Raw genomic sequence first — 23,074 nt, forward strand, 5'->3', positions numbered from 1 at the left:
TAACCACTATAATATACTTGCTTCTTACTATTTTGCTGTACTTATAGGAAACTCTATAAGGACAGACACTTGAATCCATGCCAGGCCTACAGATAATAGACAGTAATATGGCAAATGAATTATCAAATGGAAATAAATAGACTATTTCATCAAGTACTTGTGTTTACAAAAGGTAAAATTTGATTCTAACTGGGCCCTGTGCTAGGTACTGCAGGCAGCACCAGATAAGTAAGATGAATATAGATGAGTTTGGGACCAGCAAACTGTCATACAATAATATTTATTTAAGCTGTAGGAGCCATAAATTGAAGCATTATCTATAAATAAAATGATGGAAATGATTTGTAATACATAAAGTGCTTTACATATGCAGCCAAATTGATGGCTTTCTTTTTATTGTGAAGGTGATGTGTAGAGTGGTTACAATTACATGTCAGGTATTGAGTACATTTTTTTTTTAACAATGTCACCCTCTCCCTCATTTTCTCCCAGTTTTTTTCTCTCCAGACTTGCCTATCCCTCAGATTGTATAGTTCATTTCCAACATAATGTCTAGTGAGTATCACTGCTGAATTAGTTCATTCTTTATCCCCTCCCCACACACAGTTCTGCGCTTCTCCTTCCCCTCCCCAAATATAAACTTACATACAAGAAAAAAGGTACAGAAATAAACAGCAATAAAAGGGCGGGGGACAGAAAAAAATAACCATAAAAAGTAAAATTTAAAAACCCTCTTATTTCTACTTCTTGGATTTTGTTTCAATAAGCATTTTATGTGATCATATGCACACATCTTTTGAGCCCTTGTGATCCTCTCCTAAGAATATCCTTTGGTGTTAATCTGTGAATGTTTAGAGTCCTGTTTAATTAATCATGACAGAGTGTAATTTTTTGCCTTTTACTATCCATTGGATTTACTTGTAGATTTATAGGCACATTCTAATTATTACAACTGAGGAAAACAATGCAACCTATGTTTCTTTGGGTTTGGCTTACTTTGCTTGATACAATTTTTTCCAAGTCTTACATATGGGGCAATGCCATTCTTTCTGATGGAAGCATAGAGTTCCATTATGTATATATACCACATTTTCTTGATCCATTCATTCACTGAGGGACATCTGGGTTGATTCAGTATCTTAGCTATGGTAGTGAACGTGCTTGTGCTGGTGGCTTTAGTGTGGCCAGGTTTGTGTTCTATTGGATAAATGTCCAGGAATGGCATTGCTGCATCATAGGGGAGCTCTATGTTTAGTGTTTTGAAGAACCTCTACTGCTTTCCATAATTGTTGAACGAGTTTACATTCCCACCAATAGTGTAGTAACGTTCCCTTTTGGCCACATCCCACCAGCATTTGTTATTGTTAGTTTTCTTGATAATGACCATTTTAACCGAGGTGAGGTGAAATCTCAGGGTTGTCTTGATTTACATTTCCTTTATGGTCAGAGATGTTGAATATTTCTTCATCTGTCTATTGACCATTCTTACTGCTTCTGCATTCTTCTTCCAAGAATTCTCTCTTTAAATCTTTGAAGATTTTTTTTGGCAGGGTTAATTTTTTGAGCTATAAGTATATTTTATATATAAGGCCTTTGTTGATGCATACCTAGAAAAGAACTCCCATTCTGTGGACTTTCTATTTATCTTGCTAGCTATGTCTTTTGTCATGAAGAAACTCTTCAGTTGATGCGATCCCATTTATCTGGTTTTTTTTGGATTTGTTGTGATTCTGGATCTTAGCAAGTTTCAACCTGTGTCAAGGAGCCCTAGTGTTTTACTATCCCTTTCTTGTAATAATTTTTGTATATGGTCTTACATTGAAGTCCATTTGAAATTGATTCTGGTCCTGTGTTATAGATAAGAATCTAGCTTCAGTTTTTCTGCACATTTATAGCCAATTCTGCCAGCACCATTTGTTGAAGAGGCCATCTTTCTTCCATCCTTTGTTTTTGGCTTCCTTATCAAAAATTTGGTAGCTGTAGGTCTGTGGGTTCATTTTCTGGGTCTTCTATTCCAATGGTCCGCAGACCTATTCTTGTACCAGTACCAAACTGTTTTGATTACTAAGGCTTTGTACGAGTTTGAAGTTTGGTATTGATATTCTTCCAGCATTGTTCTTCCTGCTAAGGATTGTTTGTGCTATTTGGGGGTCTTCTATTATTCCATATGAATTTTTGGATTGCTTCTTTCAAATGTTTTTGGGATTTTGATAGGTATTTCATTGAATTTTTAGATAGCTTTGGGCAGTTTTATCATTTTCATAATGTTAATCCTTGCAATCCAGGATCATGGAAGGTTTTTCCATTTCCTTAAATCTGCTTTAATCTATGGGGTTCTTGAAATACAGGATAACTTATTTTTAAAGCTAGTAAGATTCTTATCAGATATCAACACACATAGAAGGGTTCATTTGATGATGCCTTTATGGCCAAAGAAAGGCAAATAAGGTTGCAAAGTCACTCAAACACCCTAGCAATAAATGCTCTCATACTGGTAGGAAAGACATCAAAACCCCCACCATCTGGTTTGGTTTGGATGCAACATGAGACCAAATCTGTGAGCTTTTTCACAGCTTTTTCTAATATCTATTTTGACATTCTAAAGTGACCATTCCAACTGACATTGTTTTTAGATTTATTAGCAAACAGTTTAGATTAGAATATGTCATTATCCAGACAATAATTATGGAACCTGTCTGTTTCCATATATAGACCTGGCCAGAAGATAGAAGTTATCTGAAAGAACAGTGAAGATAAGCCCTTGCCCCCTTGGCATCTGATTAACAGTTTGATTTGTTATCATCTGTGGAGAAAGTGGTGATGCCCAAATAAAATAGACAAGAGTACTTTTCACTATGTATCTCAGCAGTGAACAGCCCAAGAAGAAAAATGGAAGACTCAGCAGCTGTGTTTAATCTAGTTCAGGCTAGTACCAAAACATTTTGCCCATGTAATCTACTAAAGATCTCCATTGAACTATACCAGATATATCTCACCATTCATTCTCTCTCTGGCCTAACATTCCTTCAGTAACACTATGGCTCAGGCCCTGAGTTCAAACTCTGGTACCATTAAAGAAAAAAAAAGCATCTTTTCAAACTCAAAAGAGTTTGAAATGATATACTTAATTTATTTTTCCAAATGTTTTCTATTTTGTGAGTTCATTTATGGCAGTTGCTTCATGTTGATTTTCTAAATGTGAATGACAGGGGAAGGATAGACAAAAGAATACCTGAAAGCTAAAATTTGTATGTCTAGTGAAAATTTAAATGATGAAAACATTAAAAAGGAGAAACCATTACATTGATGTTGACTGTTTAGATTTTTAGTTAAGTGATTCTTTTCCCATTTCATGATCAGGACATTAGAATATAATTAGGAAAATGCAGTGTCTTGGGGTGTGCAAAAACCTCTTCTGATATATGCCTTTTGTGAATGTGGTAATAATATTCCCATTTAAGATGGCTTTTGAAAGGTGATTGGTTGAATTTTTATTGCTTATAAATTTACTAATAAATTTTCCACTAGATTCTAAAAATGGAAATTTTAACTCTAAAATCAAACTATACAACCTGTGATTAAAATAACCACCTAATAAGGGGAAAACAATGCTCGCTACAAAATGTACTCATTACCCTACTGATATAACTGTACAGTATTTTTACAATAAAATATTTAAGAAAAAGAAAATAAATTAAAAAAGGAATTTTTTAGCCTTCTTTAAAAAAAACCACCTAGTTATTTTACCTTGCAGTATCTTTTAGTTGTTGTATTCATCTTCTATATTCATTTTCTACCACTAATCTTCTTATAACTCTTATTTTCATCTAACTTCTACTTTTAGCCATAGCAGTAAGACACCTTTACAAATATAAATACCTGCACAAGATGAAATTACTAAAATACTATAGACATTTTAAGACTTTTAATACATAATTATAAGTAATATTGCTTTCTAGAATATTGATGCCAACTTCTAATTCTACTTGCTACAAATAACAACACTTAATATATTTTCTTTAAAAGAGGTACATGCAAATAAGCAGGATAAAAACACACTAATAGGAAGTAGAAGAATTGCTAAAAATAAGATAAATTAAGTTGAAATATCTGCATAAATATACATGAGTGAAATTAAAATTAAATGTAGTTTAAGTATAATAAATATAATAAACTATTTTTCTTCAAAATATTCCAAAGTAAGACGCTAACATTAGAAAATAGATAAAGGGTATAAGAGAAAACTTTGTAAAAATTTTAAACTTTTTCATCATTCTAAGAGTCTTTTCAAAGCAAGAGGTTAAAAAAAAATGTGCACACTCTGTAATCTCAGTACTCAGTACTTCAGAAGAAGAGGAGTTTCCTATAGCTTGGAATGTATATAGCAAGACCCTATCTTTTTTTTTTAATTTAATTTAATTTGTGAACATACTGTACAGAGGAGTTACAATTACATGGGCAGGATAATGCGTACATTTCTTACCAAGCATTGCAGCCTCCTCTTTTGTTTACCCTTCACATCCCTTCCCAGCCTCACCCCTCCCCGCCAATCCCAATCCTTCTCCTTCCCCCTCCTTCCCCCCCTTCCCCCCCCCCCACCGATGTTGTAAAGCTCGTTTTGGACATTACAACTTGTACTTCTCATTGTTGCAACAGGTCCACCTGTATCCTTAAACAACTGGTTTTTCCCCATCTCCTCCACAAGTTATACTGACATCAAATATAGTGAAAGCAGGGGTTATACTGTGGGGGAGGGACATACAAAGCAACAAAGAGATAATCTTATAAATGCATTAGAAACACATGCATGAAAGAAAAAAAACATTAAAATACATATCTAAGGGTTCATTTTCCTGACATCACATTATCTGACCTTTTCCGCTTGACTCATACATGTAGATATTACAAATAAGGGAAACCATGGGACCTATGTTTCTTTGGGCCTGGCTTACTTCACTTAATATAATTTTTTCCAAACCTTTCCATTTCCTAACAAATGGGGAAATGTCATTCTTTCTGATGGAGGCATAGAATTCCATTGTGTATATATACCACATTTTCTTGATCCATTCATCTACTGAGGGGCATCTGGGTTGGTTCCATATCTTAGCTATGGTAAATAAGGCTGCAATAAACATAGTTATGCTGGTAGCTTTAGTGTGGTCTTGTTTGTAAACATTTGGGTAAATGCCCAAAAGTGGGATTGCTGGGTCATAGGGGAGTTCTATGTGAAGTCTTTTGAGGAACCTCCATACTGCTTTCCCAAGTGGTTGAACAAGTTTACACTCCCACCAACAATGAAGTAAGGTTCCTTTCTGTCCACATCCCCTCCAGCATCTGTTGTTGTTAGAGTTCTTGATTTTTGCCGTTCTAACTGGAGTGAGGTGATATCTCAATGTTGTTTTGATTTGCATTTCTTTTATGGCTAGGGATGTTGAACATTTCTTCATGTGTCTATTGGCCATCCTTCTTTCCTCCTCAGAGAAGTTTCTCTTTAAGTCTTTCACCCACTTATTTATTGGGCAGTTGTTTCTTTGAGGATTTGTTGTTGGGTGGTTTAATTTTTTGAGTTCCAAGTATATTTTAGATATGAGTCCCTTGTCCGTTGTATGGCTAGTAAAGATCTTCTCCCAATCGGTGGGCTTTCTATTGATCTTGCTAGCTATGTCATTTGCCCTGCAGAAGCTCTGCAACTTTATGCAATCCCATTTGTCCAACCTTTCTTTGATTTGTTGTTTTTCTGGGTCTCTATTCAGAAAGTTTTGGCCTGAGCCAAGGAGACCTAGGGTTTCTCCTATTCCATCCTGTAATGTTTTCAGAGTGTCTGCTTTCAGTTCAAGGTCTTTGATCCATTTGGAGTTGATTCTGGTGCAGGGTGATATATAAGGATCTAGCTTTAGTTTTCTACAAGTAGTTAACCAATTTTGCCAGCACCATTTACTGAAGAGGCTGTCTTTCTTCCATTCTATTGTTTTAGCTCCCTTATCGAAGATTAGATGGCTATAGGTCTGTAGGTTCATTTCTGGGTTTTCAATTCTATTCCATTGGTCCTGAGGTCTGTTCTTATGCCAATACCAAGCTCTTTTGATTACTATGGCTTTGCAAGACCCTCCCTATCTTGAAAATATTATTCATATAATGTTTGTGGAATCTTAGGCTAATCAATAAAGAATGACATTGCCCCATTTGTTAGGAAATGGAAAGGCTTGGAAAAAATTATATTAAGTGAAGTAAGCCAGGCCCAAAGAAACATAGGTTCCATGGTTTCCCTTATTTGTAATATCTAGTATATGTATGAGTCAAGCGGAAAAGGTCAGATAATGTGATGTCAGGAAAATGAACCCTTAGATGTGTATTTTAATGTTTTTTTCTTTCATGCATGTGTTTCTAATGCATTTATAAGATTATCTCTTTGTTGCTTTGTATGTCCCTCCCCCACAGTATAACCCCTGCTTTCACTATATTTGATGTCAGTATAACTTGTGGAGGAGATGGGGAAAAACCAGTTGTTTAAGGATACAGGTGGACCTGTTGCAACAATGAGAAGTACAAGTTGTCATGTCCAAAAGGAGCTTTACAATGTTGGTGCGAGGGGGGGGGGCGGGGGGAAAGGGGGGGAAGGAGAAGGATTGGGATTGGGGGGGAGGGGGGAGGCTGGGAAGGGATGTGAAGGGTAAACAAAGGAGGAGGCTGCAATGCTTGGTAAGAAATGTACGCATTATCCTGCCCATGTAATTGTAACTCCTCTGTACAGTATGTTCACAAATTAAATTAAATTAAATTAAAAAAAATAATGTCATTATACTTGTGGATCTCCTGTGGATGAGCTGGAATACTCCCAGAAATCTGAATTGGAGCACACCTATCCAATTTTTTGAAGTCACACTTCTGATACTGAAAAATGAATATAAAGTATTTTCAATGAATTCTCTCATTTATTGCGTAGCTCTGTAAACTTGCTTCATATGTCATGCTTTAATTTCAGTTAATCCTTCCTATAGACACGTGGAAGTAAGCAGTAAAATTATCATACTCGTTTTATAGATATGGAAATCAAGGCAGAAACGTTGAGTAAGTCATCTAAAGTCACACTCTAAAGTGTTTTACTTCAATTGGTTTCATTTATAGAGTATGTTCAGTTGGCAGAAATGGCTAACAGTTTGGGAATGAATGTTTGTCTTTATTTCTAGCTGTATATGGCGTTTCCTTTCCAACAGATGAACCCACAGACATTATTCCACGAAGCTGCCAACTCACAACAGATGTTCCACATGTCACACAGCTGCTGAACATGACTAAACTCCGCCAAACAGAAATAAAATTTGAAGGTCATCCTCTCAGATCAGCAGAATCAGGTATGCTCTGAAGCAAATAAATTGACAAACATTATATGTTTATATTTCCCAGTGAAGTGTGCTTCCTCCAAAGATGTCACTGTACTTCATACTTATGTATTGTTAGCGCAGAACTTGCGATATACCAGGCGAAAGGCTGTAATCTCATAGCACTACTGAAGATAGGAGGATAATAAATGAATACATTGGGTTTGGTGCTTTACTAGGCTTTCTACTTCAAAAGTGAGCTCACATGATGGAGGAGTTGAGAGAAATGAGATGTGCTTTTCAGAAAAGTACCTCTCCTAATACTGACAACAAAACTTTAAATTGTGAAAATGATTCAATAAATGGTAATTACTAATGTGCCCCTGGGAGAGAGCTGTAAGGAGTATAAAGGAATACAGACAATCAGTAGTTCATTTTCTAAGGGGTAACTACAGTTCAGTTTTAGCCAGTGTTGCCTTGTAAGAATACAAACGAATCTTATTAGATCTGACTTTTCTTTTTGTAAGAACTGGACATTTGAATGTTTATGGTACATTCCTTAATTTAAAAATATTGTCTAAGCCAGTGGCTCACGCCTGTAATTTTAGCTACACAGGAGGCTGAGAGTGAGGATTACAGTTTGAAGCCAGCCTGGGCAGGAAAGTCTGTGAGAGTGTTATCTGCAATTAACCACCAGAAAACTGCAAGTGGCTCTGTGGCTCAAAATGGTAGAGTGCTAAAGCCTTGAGCAAACAGAAAGCTCAGAGACATCACCATGCCCTGAGTTCAAGCCCCACACACCAACATTATATGCATATAATGTATATAATATATATGTATGTATACATATATATGTATATATGTATATGTCTTAAAAGTTTTGAAAAAATACTCCAGGAACCAAAAAAAATGCCAAAGATATCAGTGTTCTACCTATGGGATAGCATAACTGTTGATCAAATGACTGAACAGTAATCAAGAAATCTGACACTATTTCAGTTTCTCATGTTAGAATCACAGGAGACATTTAAAAACTATTGAAAATAAATATAATTTTCTGCTATCTGTATCTCTCAGAGATTCTGATTTAATTTGGCCCACAATAAGCTTTTGGACTTGTTTTGTTGGTTGGTTTTGGTTTGGTTTTTGGTGTTTAAACTCGCCTAGTGATTCTTACGTACTTTACTGTCAGCATTGAGAACTATTAGATTACTCAATCCCACAAAGGTCTTGTATTCAGATGACACAAACACTGAAGTAATTCAGCAGAAGGTAAAAATGAAAGTCATAAATTATTTGTAGAAAAATAAAGAGATCCTGAAAGTCAATACATATTTATATAAACAAGTATTTATATGAAGTATAAGATTTATGGAAGTATAAGGTGGCCAGAAGACTGAGCCAATGCAAGGAAACAACGAAATGTAGGAGTCAGTGGCCAGGGGATGAACAGGACGAATGGACTAAATGAGCACAAAAACTGTGTTAGGAAAACACTATTAGAGTGTGTCTCACATTCCTCAAGAAGAATGAAAACCTTTAGGAAGTTGAATTTGACAGCCGGATTCAAGATGAATTTTGAAACCAAGTGAGATTATTTCTTTGTTGCTTTGTATGTCCTTCCCCCACAGTATAACCCATGCTTTCACTGTATTTGTTGTCCATATAATTTGTGGAGGGGAAGGGGAAAAACAAGTCGTTTAAATAAGGATACAGGTGGACCCGTTGCAACAATGAGAAGTACAAGCTGTTATGTCGAAACGAATTTACAACTTTGGTGGGAGGGGGAGGGTTGGGGGGGCGGGAGAGGATGGGAAGGGATGGGAAGGGGAAACAAAGGAGGAGGCTTGATAAGAAATCTACTCATTATCTTGCCCATGTAATTGTAACCCCTCTGACCAGTATTTTCACAATAAAAAATAAAGAAAAAAATTAAAAAAACAGAAAAACAAAATCAAAAAAATAAAAAGAAGTACAAGGGATGGTAGAGGAAAAAACAAAGGAGGGGGTAACAATGCTCTTTAGGAACTGTACTCATTACCTTACTCATGTAACTTAACCCCTCTGTACAGTATCTTTACAATAAAAATATATTAAAAAGTTGAAAAAGAAGTACAACTAAGATGTCTTTGCAGCAATCTAGTCATTAAATAGCCAGGTCTAAGACTAACAAACACTTTGAAAGTGGAAAGTAGTGACTTTGAGAAAAACTGCAGGCAAAAGTGACAGAACTAGTGGATTCTCCCGTAACAGATGGGTAAGAGTGATCAGTGTTTGACAGAGGCCAAAGTAGAAACTAACAGACCAAAATAAAATACAATAAAATAGACATTGATAGTGTAAGCTGAAAAATGAAGTCATTTGATTATCTATATTTATCCTTGGGTACTTTTTATATGTCAATCCTCATCAGTAATAGATGTCCAATATTGCATATTCCTAGAGAATTGGAACTACGTTGTTACATTTTCAGTGTAATCCTGGAAGACTATGTATAAATAGGCACTATACTTTTAACCCTTGTTTTGCCATTTCAAAATTTGCAGAAAAGCAGAAAGTATAGTGAGCAGCTCTGACATATTATTGCCTGCTTCACAGTTAACCAACTTTATGTAGGACTTTTTGATGACAATGAAGGCATTGATAACAGTAAAGTGAAAAATTGTGTATTTATTATATACTATATTTACAGGAAAAAGGTTATATATAATCCATGTTCATTAAAGAGCCTTTGAAAATATATATAAGGATGAAAATAATGTCACTTCTCAGGCAATATATCAGGTCACAATTTAGTCTTAAGGAATATTTGCCTTAAGGCTAAAATGAGTAGGTTTATTCTAGAGCAAATACCATTATTTCATGTACTGTGATAGATTTCAGAACAGAAATGACTAAGTTGCAAAGCACATCAGATAATAAATGTCCTTTTGTTCTCTTACCCTTGCTTAATGTTTTAGCAACTAGTGTCTTTAAATGCCAATGCAAACTTATAGTCAAATACCTTGTGTTTTGTTTTTATGTTCAAAAATACTTAAAACATATCAGGTTAAAGAGAAATTTAGATAGGGCCTGGGAATGTGGCTTAGTGGTAAAGTGCTTGCCTAACATGCATGAAGCCATGGGTTCGATTCCTCAGTACCACATAAACAGAAAAAGCTGGAAGTGGTGCTGTGGTTCAAGTGGTATAGTGTTAGCCTTGAGCTAAAGAAGCTCAGGGACAGCACCCAGGCCCTGAGTTCAAGCCCCAGGACTGGCATAAAAAAAGAGAAATTTAGATAAATACTAATTTTTATCATTAATTCATTGTTATAATCAAACAGAAACATTTTCTCAGGCCATATTAGAATCCACCTTATAGAATAGGATATTAGTATCTGTTTTGAAAATTACATAAATCAGCCCCCAGTAGTTAACTTGAGTTATATACATAGAAAATTAATAATTGCAATCTCACAGCATATTTCTCTTTTACAGTGAATCCCAGTTACATTTGTATTTATTTGTAAGCGTAGGGCTTATGATTGTACATCTCAAGCTGCATGTTTATGACAGCTAAGATTACATGACTACACACTGTACTTTATGGTTCTTGTACACATACTTTTCATTTGCTGATTTGATATTTGTGGTGTTTTAGCTTACTAAAAATGAGTTTAATAATGATTACTGTTTCATATGTAATATATATATTATTTGAATATGCCCAAGAACAGTATTTTTTAATCATAGATAAGCCAGGATGTATTTCTTTATTTGAACTATTTGTTTTGGAAATGGACTCCCCATGAGGAAATTTGAATTGCATGAGAAAATAACTGTGCTCTTATAATTGACTGTGTAGTGCTCATGTAAATTTTGGTATTTTATTATAAATGCACATATTGAGAGATCCCAATGATGCCTGGAAATAAAGAAGTAGAGTTTCCTATGTATGCTTTCTAGCACTTGCACAATGCCAAGAAAGGAAACCTTAAAACCTATAACTCTTTTGGAGTATGTTTCATTGAATGTCATATAGCTTTATCAAGAGCATTGGCATTAATACATAACATTAATAAAATAATTGTGCTTCCAAAAAGCCAATGATTTCAAAAAGCTACCTTTCTCACTGTTTGCTTTGCCAATTCCAGATTAACTAGGGCTGGGAATATGAATTAGTTGTGGAGTGCTTGCCTATTATGTATAAAGCCCTAGGTTCAATTCCTTAGTACCACATAAAGCGAAAAAGCTAGAAGTAGTGCTGTGGCTCATATGGTAGTGTGCTACCCTTGGGGGAAAGAAGGTCAGGAACAGTGCCCAGGCCCTGAGTTCAAGCCCCAGGACTGGCAAAAAAAAAAAAAAAAACAACTAAGACATTCTGTAATTTCTTTTGGCTTTTTAAAAATCCTTGTTTTAGGATTACTTGTTTTTTTTTTAAAGAGATTCCACAATTTTAGTTCCAATATTAGGTAATTCACTGTAAAGCCAAGTCACCTTCTACATTTGAATTATATGTCCTCTTTTTCCACCTCATAAACGTAATATTAGCCATAACTAGTCACATTCCTTCAATGAAAAACTTACAAGCATGAAAGAATTTAGAATGGATATTGATCAGTATCTCTGAAATCCATTATAACAGATATCACAAACCACTTATAGAGTAAATTTTAACTTTTCTGTGAAATTTCTACCAAATATTGAAAAAATGTTAGTAATATAAAATATGTTAAATATGAAAAAAGCATTGAATCAATTTGGTAATCTTACTATTCTTACAGGACTAATACCAACCTTGTAGATGTTTATGACAGCATTGCTTGTAATAACAAAAACCTAAAGACAAACTGTATTCAGTAGGGTATTGATTTGGTAACCATGCAATAAGATATTATATAGCTGAACATGAATGACTGGCTCTGCCTATGATGGTCTAAAATGTCTCAGAACCATGTTAGTCAGTGAAAAATTGACTCTAGAAGCCCTCATTAGTATGATCCAATTGATACTAATAATAAGAATTTTTTGAGAAAACACAAAAAACTTAATCATTAACTTCACAAACAAGAACCAAAAAGGGCAGTGGCAAAAAAGTCAAATTTTCACTTGGTTAGGTCATATCTTTCTACATTAGAGAACTTTAATTTTCTAATTATATTCATGAGTTATGTCAATGATCTGTAAAAACAATTATTGGGTATTTTTAGTTTCTTTATATTGTCTGTATTTTTTAAGTCCAAGATTTGCTATAAAATTAAAATATATTCTCTGCTTAATGTCACTATTTTCATTTAAAATATCTACTGGCAGCCAGACATGATTGTGCATACTTATTACCTGAGCACTGAGGAAACAGAAGAAGAAGATCACAAGTTTAAAGCCAGCCAGAGCTACATAATGAGACCTCATCTCAAAAATGGCAAAACATGTATGAGGGATAGAAGAACAATGTATATTGAAAAAAGTATATATAATATCTGCATACTAAATATATATATTTAGAAGGAAATCTAAAATTATTGACAAAATCTGTTTATACACAATAAATATTAAAGTTATTTCATTTATGGAATAAGGAAATATATAAAATGATATATGTGTGTAGATATGGTTTTCTACACTGTATCAATATTAATTTTTCAGTACCTTAACTGTGACTTTTCAGATGCATATTCACTAGTAGCAAACTTGTGGCTTTAATCATCAATGACCATAAGTGACTTTAATATAACAGCTATATCACCCTGTCTTTACTTTCAGTACAGAATTTATCACTACCTGGCATTTTCTTGTTTGTTTTCTTGTTTTTATCTCTCCCACTAGAATATACTTCTCAAAACTTCAGGGACCTAATATATAATTAGATTCCTAGCTCCTAGATAAGTACTTAAAACTTACCAGGAGCATAGTTAAACATTTTATTGATTTAAATAAGCAAATAAATGAACAAAGTTGCTAACAAAATTATATGAACAGATAAGAATATTATATTTAGCAATGAATCATCATGGTTATTATCAGAGCTAACACTGAATTTTCCCTGTGTTCTGAGCACTTAATAAACCCATTACATTGATACTCATTTAACCCTACCTTTCATCTTTTATGGAGAGATACTATCACAACCATCATGCTGTAGATGAGGAAATGGGCTCTCAAAGATAGAGAATTAGTGAGTGGTAAAGTTAGGATATAAACAGGAAGATGGGTTTCAGACTGCTCCCTCCAAACAATCTCTTACTGGTAGTTTGAAGCATCATTGACCCAAGAAGCCTAGTCATTTTACAGGAAACAGCACCCCAGTGATGGAAATTACCTACTTATGCCTGTAAACAAGCAGTGCTCATTATTCAGAATGGCAAGTTTTGAAAAAATAAAACAATTTCCTTTAGAAAAAAATTGTTTGCATCTTAAGAATAATGAACAAAAGGGGCTGGGAAGGTGGCTTAGTGATAGAGTGCTTGCCTTGCATATATGAGGCCCTAGGTTTGATTCCTCAGCACCACATAAGCAGAAAAAGCTGGAAGTGGCACTATGGCTCAAGTGGTAGAGCACTAGCCTTGCGCTAAAGAGCTGAGGGATAGCACCCAGGCCCAGAGTTCAGGCCCCGCGACCAACCACCCCACCCCCACAAAAAAAGTGGTTTTAAAAATAATAATAAAGAACAAAAACTAGGCTAATTTTAACTTTTTATTAAATTAATAGCTTGTACACATTATTACTTTTTTTTAATCAGTCATGGGGCTTAAACTCTGGGCCTGAGCTCTGTCCCTCAGCTCTTCAGTTCAAGGCTAGCGCTTTACCACTTGAACCATTTCCAGTTTTGTGGTGGTGTATTGGAAATAAGAGTTTCATGGACTTTCCTTCCTGGGCTGGCTTTGAACTGCAATCCTCAGATCTCAGCCTCCTGAGTAGCTAGGATTATAGGCATTAGCCACTAGCGCCCAGCCATTATTACTTTTTATCTTGTCAATATATCCTAACTTCATATATAATGTTTTACACTGTCTAAGGCCCTACTCCAGTTTAGTGGAGAACGAGTTGTTATTTTATTGCCTTTCAAAAATGTCTTAAACTTTTTTAACTAGTAAGTCTAAATAGTGGCTTTAGTTATTTGCATCAGTTGAAGACCAATTGTAATCACCCAAAACCTTTCCTAAAAGCTTTGCCATTTACCTATCTGCACTTCCTTCCATTATACTTAAAGAATTTTCAGACTGACAGTCCTCCAACAGTCATTTTTTAAAAAAAAGCTTTAATTAAAATGCCTTGCATTGGGCATACACTCTTAAATTAACCATTGTATCCCCACATTCCACATGTGCCTTCTTATGTATGTATGGGTTACTTGCCTAGGGCTGAAGTCACCTCAGGTTTCCCTGCTTTTCCTTCCCTAGTACTGAATTATTGTATTCAATAAATGTTTGTGCTTTTCTACAATCATTAATAATCATTTTTCAGATAGCAAGACAAGTTTTTAGTTAGATAGCTTTATAAAATTACATTAAAATAAGTATTTAATGTGGAAAACTCTTCTGTGATGCCTTCCTGGCCCACTGAAGGCAGGATCATTTGTGATAAAGAATATGGCACAATGAGATGTTGGGACATGTGGATTCTGAGCCCCAGCTCTGAGTATGAACAGATCTGGTGAACTTAGATTATTCTGCAAACGTGGAATGATGCTATCACAAATATTGCTGTGTATGTGTGAGGGAGTAGAAATTACATAGAGACCCAATATGTGTGATAATCTCCATCATATTTTAGGTCTCAAGTTGAATGTCATTTTCCTGACACCAAAGACTAGATACCAACCTGTTAAATACCTATATAATTCTTTGGAGTGTTCCTTCATAGCTTTTATCCCAGTTATGATAAAAGGGTTACTTTTTAATTATGCATTTGTGATCCATCTTCCTATAAGACTATAAGGACCTTGGAGAAGATAGCAACCTAAGTGTTTCCTGCCTTATTAAGTGCCTACCAGAGCACTTAATAAGTCCAGACACTACCAAAAGGATGGAAGATGAAAGGAATAAACAACAATGAATAGACCTTGTATGTTGTTAATTACTATTCAAGATGGAAGGTATTAGCAACCTATTTACCTACAAGGCACAGCATTACACATGTTAACATTTATTTCATATAATCTAACAAAAATATGCTATGACTTAAAAATTATTATCTCAATCTTATGGAAGAAGGTGACTCCTAGAATTGAGTATGTCATCTAGAATAATATTGCTATGCCATTTTTGTGGGTTTTACATTCTCTATAATGGAATATGCTGCAATAAAAATTAATACAATTCAAAACCTAGACCTTGGTGCCAACTTTAATTCTGATGTGACTCTTAGATGATAGATCTAAGTCTTGAGCATGACCCCTCAGTGATTAGAGCTGAAAATTCAGCAGGTCTTTCTGAGTAAGCTTTGAAAATCCTGCAAACTTAAATGGCTATAATAATTAGAACATTGTATCTTGAGACAAAAATGAATGTTTATTTTTCTAAAAGACAATTAGAGAGTAGACCCTCAGGTTTTACAATCTAACTACAAAGGCATGTACCCCTCAGTAAAATAGCAAAATAATTAATGGTAACATCTCCGACCTACACCAAGTTCATTTTCCACGAATACAAGAAAATGAAATGCCTACAGCATGACTTTAATCTAATCTTGATGTTTAACCTTTTCTATGCATATTGATATTAACTCTGAAAAGAGCTCCTTTTAGAATTCCAAAGGCAAGCATTTCTGCTTGTAGTTATCTTTTATTACAGTTTTTCTCATTATAGAAACTGTCCCTTTCACTTTTTATTTTAGGAACCAAAGATATAAATTACTTTTCCTTGTAGGTTTTAATTAGGACCCTATTGTAATAAACTTTAATACATAGTTTACTATATTTTATGGAGATAATTATAACAATTAATATGATTATAAACAGAATTATTCAAATGAACCAGGCTTTAGAAATTGATATGTTAACTGTAATAACAAGCTTAAAGAAGGCTGTTAATTAAAGAGATCCTAAATAGTAGAGTATTTGTATACTTTGTTTTGTGGGGAGAAAAACCATACCAAAAAGTACTTTAAAATAAGCTTAAAACTTAAATACACTGATGTGGATCATTTAAGGAAATTTTTAATAGATTCTCTTATAAAAGATAGAACAATGTTTAGTTTTCAGTGATTTAGGAGATAAAATCAGGTTTAGGGTTTTTTTTTCTTTTTTTGTGGGGTGTGTGTGTGTGTGCGCGTGTGTGTTCTGGGTCTTGAGCTCAGGGCCTTGGCATTCTGCCTGAGCTTTTGTTACACAAGGCTATTACTCTACCACTCAAGTCACAGAGCCACTTCTGGATTTTTTGGTGGTAATTGGAGATAAAAGTCTCACTGACTTTCCTGAAGCCCGGCTAGCTTCAAACCATGATCCTTAGATCTCAGCTTCCTGAGTAGCTAGGATTACAGTCTTGAGCCATGGGTGCCCAGCTACAATCCTCTTTTTAATCTTGCATCATACTACCCATAATTTGGGTGAAGTTTTAGCCTTTGGGTACCATACACTAAGCTGTGCTCAGCAGATAGACAAATACATTAACAAATAAATGGAAGGAACTTGCATTAAATAAAGCACATGGAGGGGGAAACACATCCAAGAAATCATCCTTGCAAAATACTTGAACACAGGTAGCTAAATGATAGCCAGTACTAGAGACTGTGCTAGTCCTCAGTTCCTCTGTACGACCACATCATGACACATATAGCCCTCTAGCACCCCTAGTAATCATTCCTTTCTGGGAAAGTCCACACTAGATTATTACTTTAAGAAGAGTTTAGATTTTGTTCTTTACATTCTTTGGGGTGGGGGGGGGTGGTTGGACAGGTCTTAGTTCAAGACTCCAACTCAGTAACTGATGCTTTCACTCATTGTTGGTAGTGCTCTACCAACTGAGCTATGCTTTCAACCCCACGTAATTTTTTTTCTAAATAATAAGAAAGCAAATGGTGCCTATAATAGAATTTGCTAAATAGCCTAAAATGTCTTTATATTATCAATACTCAGAAACTAACATTGTTTTGTTTATTCAAATGGATTTTTTATAAATGGCCCAGGGAAAAAATTCAGAAACACACATAGCGAAGTCTATTTGGTAAACACTAGGAAATTGCAAATGTGTCCTGAACAGGCATCAAATTTTGGTGCTGTAACAATACTGCCCTGAGACTCACAACTCAGGTAAGCATTGACCTTTTCTTCTGAATTCTCAAATGCTGGAGTCCTCTAATCCTCTCTAGTCTTCCTCCTTGACTTACACTGAAAACCCCCAGGTGGGTTTTTCTTAAAACGCAATTCTAATCATAGTTGGAAATACTAGAATAATTCACTCCAACTTGCCTTCTGACTCATTTAATCACTCATTCATTTTGTTCAGCACAATTCTATTATGTTCCCAATCTCTGTCAAGTCTTGGGTTTAGATATTGGTTAGTTCAGGGTGAAACAGGCCATTAGAAGTACACATTAATAGGATGCCACAGAGATATGCAAAACTGTAGTTCTCAAAAGTTCTGTGATATGAGGGAAATTTTATGGAAGTATCTATTCTGGGCGAACATACCTGAATGAGGAAGATCCAGAAAGAGTTGTCCAGTAAGTGAAGTGAGATCAGTTAAAAATATCAAAAGGGAAAGGCCAAGCCTTCTCATCCTGGAAAACAGCATGTACAGTCAGTGATAAGAAGGACCTTCTGTTGAGCAAACAGAAAAGGAGCAGTATGAGATAGGAGGCTATGTCAGAACAGATTTTTATAGGCAGTATGAAAGGCTTTCTTCTTAATCCTCTGAGCAGCAGAGAAGCCATTGAATAGCTTTAAGTGAAGAAAGAAATGATACAACCACACTTGTGTTTGTACAAGACCTCTCAGGCTGCACATTTTGGAGAACGAATGGGATAGAGCATCAGAGCTTACATGGTAAATCCTTGACAGGTTTTATGGTCATCTGTGAGAAAGGTAATGGTCACTTGGATAGTGGCCTTGGTGGAAGAAAAAGAGAAGTGAGGATGGAACAGGTATGGAGAGGGTGGAAGTGTCCAACTTGACACTTAAGTTCTGACTGCTCATAGTGGATGGACTAAGGTGCTATTCATTAGGCCTGCTTGTTAGTTTGAAGTATTTGAGATAACAGAGAAGAGCTGACAAAGAAGTATTTGGATATAAGCAGTGAAGCCCAGAAAAGAAGGGGATTATAGATATACATTAGGGAGTCACCTGATGGCTGAGTTTAACTTACATTAACCAAAATATCTATTCAAACTTATGCTTGAACACCTTCAAAATGACAGCAAACAAACCACCAGTATCTATTACAGCTCTACAATAGAGGCTAATGAGTTCAACTAGCTAGCTAATTGAATTGTTTCATGGTAGTAAGTCAGAATGGATGTGGCCAGTACCTCATATATGTATAGAAACTAATGGCAAAGTGGACTTCCTCGGGCATCTTAATATTCAAACTGTAAATATTATGATGCAAGTGAATATTAAAATGCAAAATGTTGGACACACAGGTTTCTGGTTAGTAACTAGTATAAAAGCCATCACCTTGGTCTACCCTATTAGAGGCATTAGCACACTCTGCCTTTTTGGTGGTTAATTGTGAGAGAAAGTCCCTCTTCTCTAGTTCAATCCAGAGTTCCTTCCATATGATCAGATGCCCAACTTCTTACATCCAATGTCTTCCCTGGAAACCTGAAGGCACATACTACAAAAGACTCTGCATCTTGTCAAGTGTTGAGCAAAGAGAGCATGGGATTATCTAGAAGATCTTAGGAACAAGGAAGTGGCTTCTAATATGCCATTAGCCTGACCTGAGCTCTGCAGCCCAGATTCATGTGGAGGCAGCTCAGAAATGTGATACAGCTGTGTGCTTAAAAGGTGTGGTGCTCATACCTGCACTATCCTGAATGTGCTTTTACCCTAAAACCTTCAGGGAGTCCCCCATTTAACAGCAAATTTAGGATGACCTCCTCTCTTTTTCTTCCCTAAGCAAAACTAGCTGCCCTTTCCCTTCTCTATTCTCTGCTCTTTATTCTGTCTAGTGCTCTTTTATCTCTCATTCTTAACATTTTAATTATTCAAGGTCCATTTTTTATTCTGCAGCTGCTCTGTAAACTGTTTTATTACCTCCTTCACACCTTTGAAGCAAACAATGTCTTACCCATTCTGTGCTACTTACAACCTCTAGTAACTGCCTGAGAAATATCCAATTAAAGATTTATTTAGTTAAGTTGAAGAATTGTCTTTAAATTATTTCCATAAAGAGAAAATAAGATGTACTTTTAGTAGCTTCTCTATTTTCCTTTCAGTTTTGAAGGAAAATATTTGTAGTAGTAGTTCTCAGAGGGTTTTTTTTTTTTTTTGGAAACTTTTGTGGTGCCCTCCTCAACCTTGTTAAAAATACCTTAATCTTGAAGGGTAAACAAAGGAGGAGGCTGCAATGCTTGGTAAGAAATGTATGCATTATCTTGCCCATGTAATTGTAACCCCTCTGTACAGTATGTTCACAAATAAAATAAAATTAAAAAATACCTTAATCTGATGGAAATAATTGTATTTTTAATAAGTGCTGAAGATGGCGATTCAGATCATATACTACCTAGACTACTTTCAGAAGTGTTGTAACATGCTGTTTGTCATTATACCCATTAATGAACTAAGACTTTCCTTTAAACAGACCAGTTCATCAACAGAGCAACAGGTAGCATGCGGAACAGTAAAAACCAAGATGTCTGTCACATAGCTTTTGGATCTAAAGTTCTTGGGCCACCTCCACTGTCTGGCAGAAGGAATCACATGAGACTATCCAGTGAGGTAAGATGGAAGTTTGAAGACTTTATTGAAGAATGAGCTGTAAGGTCAGGGATGAGGCATAAGTTCTAGGGAAAGGAGATGGGAATAAATTTGGAACAGAAAGTTTCTATTTCAAAAGACATCAAAACCTTTCTTTATGGCATGTAAATAATAGTAACATTTTCACCTATTTTAATTATATATTATATGCATTATATATTATATATTCATGAAACTTACATGCAAATATATAAGCACATTTTTCTGTGCTTTCTGTGTTTTTCTTTTCCTTCTAAAAAATGAATTAGAGATGTATCAGACACTATACCATGAATGGATACTTAGATATCATACTTTTTTCATGTCCCTTGAGAATTTCTGACAGATAAAATGATTCTTAATTCAACTCCTACCTGGGATGGTGTGTAGCAACTAATACTTGTTTGTCTTCTATTTTAGGATATTTTTTCTCCTTGCATTTCTAATTTCCTACAATAATTTCTCTTTCTATCACTTTTATAACCTTATTTCTTCTAGATTTTTCCTCACTATTTATTTGTTCATTTTTCTCCATAAAAATTCTATAGGAAATAAATGTAACTAATGTATTTTCAGATGTCATATTTATTTCTTTTCCCTTCTAGACAATAAGATCTGTTGGGTCCAAAAGTAGCCAATCATGCCAGCAACCCACAGTAGAGAAGTGTGTTGTGACCAGTGGAGAAATGTCTGAGGAGCAAGGAGATAAAGAAAATATTCACCAAATAAAGCAGAGTATACCAATTCATGGTAAGAAAGAATCTTGCAGAGAGTTAGTGAAAATAGTGAACAATGTTCTTGTTAAGATAAAAAAAAAAGTTATATTCAGGTATAGATATCTTAAATCCGGGAATTACCATTTAATAATGGTGGATATCAAAATACATCTAGAATTTTTATATATACATTATCTTCTGGAATCATTCTATTTGCTAGGTGATTTCAGTTTACTATATCATTGTATGTTTCTATCTTGTGATAATGATGCAGAAGTAAAATAACTTATCATCACTATATTTGGAGAAAGTTCATGTGTATTTTAACTTTGCTTTGTTAAATTTCATTTTCAGTTGGTAAAGTGCTCTTTATTTTCTCTTTAAGCCCTGTAGATAAAAAGAAAGACTTTTGTCTCATTTTATACATTGAAAGTTCCAGTCTAATGAAGAGGCAATATGATTCATAGTTTGTAATCATTAAGAAGGCTTAAGACTGCAATCCAAAACTTAATTCTCTGTCAGTCATTCTACCTTTCCTGCTCTAACTTAGCAACTGTTGAAAATGGGGACATTTGAATTTTTATGATTTGATTTAGAAATTAATAATCATTTTTAAAGGCAATATCCCCCCACGGAATGTAAAACTTTTACAAGCAAATGAATGCCTAGTTATCTAGTCCCAGCTCTATCACTATCTATGCAGACTTGCTCACATCTCTTCCACACTCAAAGTTGTTTCTTTTTAATTTTTTGTTTTGTTTTGTTTTGTTTTGTTTTTGGTTGTGGGGCCTGAACTCTGGGCTGGGCACTGTCCCTGAGCTCTTCAGCTCAAGGAGCACTCTACCACGTGAGCCACAGGACCACTTCTGGCTTTTTCTGTTTATGTGGTGCTGAGGAATTGAACCCAGGGCCTCATGAATGCAAGGCAAGCACTCTACCACTGAGCTACCTCCCAGCCCAACACACTCAAAGTTTTGTTTTCTCACTTTTAAAATGTGTATAGCATTTCTCTGGTACTGGTTGCCTGGTGATGATCTGAATTTTTGGCTGGTTTTTTTTTTAAAGATACCAAGAAGGCATTGCCCATTTGAGAGGCAGTCTGCCTTCCACACAAGATACTTACCGCTGAATCTAAACTTTTGGGGAACCTACAGTGACTGCAGCAGAGAAATAGCTCAGAATAAAGGGAACAGGTACAAAGATGGGGAACTTTTAGTTGATTCACAGGGCTCAGGAAAAGCATCTTTTAGGTTGTCTCTTAGACTAATAATTGCCCCAAGGAGTCATTGTGAAGATTCAGTGAGAAAAACAGTGAAGTATATTATATTGCTCTAAGAAATGAAGGAATGAATATTAAATGCTGCTATGATTACTTAAGATTAAGTTATACTTAAGAACCCTTCTCTAGAGTTCTTTGGGAAACTATTCTCTAAGGTCTAATTGAAAGCATATTCAGCTGCACTTTCTTTTTTAAAGGAAAAATTGTCACTTTCATTTTTTATAATTTTTAACATATCAGGTTGTATAATTAACATTGAGTTTCTTAGCTCCCTATAAACATTCTATTGCACAAATAAAACCCATCAGTAATTTTAAAAGCCTAAAACAAAATCCTTATAACTGGAATTAAAATAAACACCTCTTTTCTGGGAAGGATTAAGTTATGGTTTTGATATTGACTCATATTTTGTCAGAATGATAGATGAGTATTCTCATTGCAGTGATAATTATATTTACTGAATTATTTCAAGTGACATAGTCATTTCTGTACTGGCTTTTGTTCTTTGATATAAAAATGAACCAGCCAGGCTACCTATTATGCATCCACATCCCCCTCAAGAACCATCAACTGATAAGCCTAATAACCGAAGAAGATTCTGGTTAAAAAGCTCCAGCAGACAACGGACAGAGACACCCTGTGGTATGGCAATATTTCAATACTATCTTAGATCTGTATATTATTTGGGGCAATGGAATCTCTCTGCAGGCTGTAAATTTCAAAGGATTATGAACCAATTCATTTAAAATATAAATGTCTGTTCTTTGGGGATTATGGAAATCAAATTTTCTGCAAAAGAATTGCTCTAGAGCCCTAACTGAGATTTTCTGATTAAATTGGTAGTACCACAGAAATAAAGGACTCCCTGCTTTACTTT

At 35.1% G+C, this 23,074-nt stretch overlaps 1 protein-coding gene across 7 annotated transcripts in view; it reads left to right on the top strand.

Annotated features, from left to right (window-relative positions):
* The window catches only part of LOC138815316 (protein CFAP20DC-like), a 200,762-nt gene that overhangs the window by 94,410 nt on the left and 83,278 nt on the right, over positions 1–23,074 (top strand). For 5 of the 7 annotated variants that reach the window (XM_070004655.1, XM_070004659.1, XM_070004660.1 and 2 more), the window contains 4 exons: positions 7,191–7,355; positions 20,048–20,184; positions 20,808–20,952; positions 22,723–22,839. In XM_070004655.1, coding sequence (XP_069860756.1) covers positions 7,191–7,355; positions 20,048–20,184; positions 20,808–20,952; positions 22,723–22,839 — 564 coding nt within the window. Of the gene's footprint in view, positions 1–7,190; positions 7,356–12,614; positions 12,684–20,047; positions 20,185–20,807; positions 20,953–22,722; positions 22,840–23,074 lie in introns of those variants that run through there. The other 2 variants (XM_070004657.1, XM_070004661.1) reach the window with 2 other exon arrangements.

Source organism: Dipodomys merriami, unplaced genomic scaffold (assembly GCF_024711535.1).
Source record: "Dipodomys merriami isolate MVZ:Mamm:240054 unplaced genomic scaffold, mDipMer1.0.p SCAF_638, whole genome shotgun sequence".
Lineage (NCBI taxonomy): Eukaryota > Metazoa > Chordata > Mammalia > Rodentia > Heteromyidae > Dipodomys > Dipodomys merriami.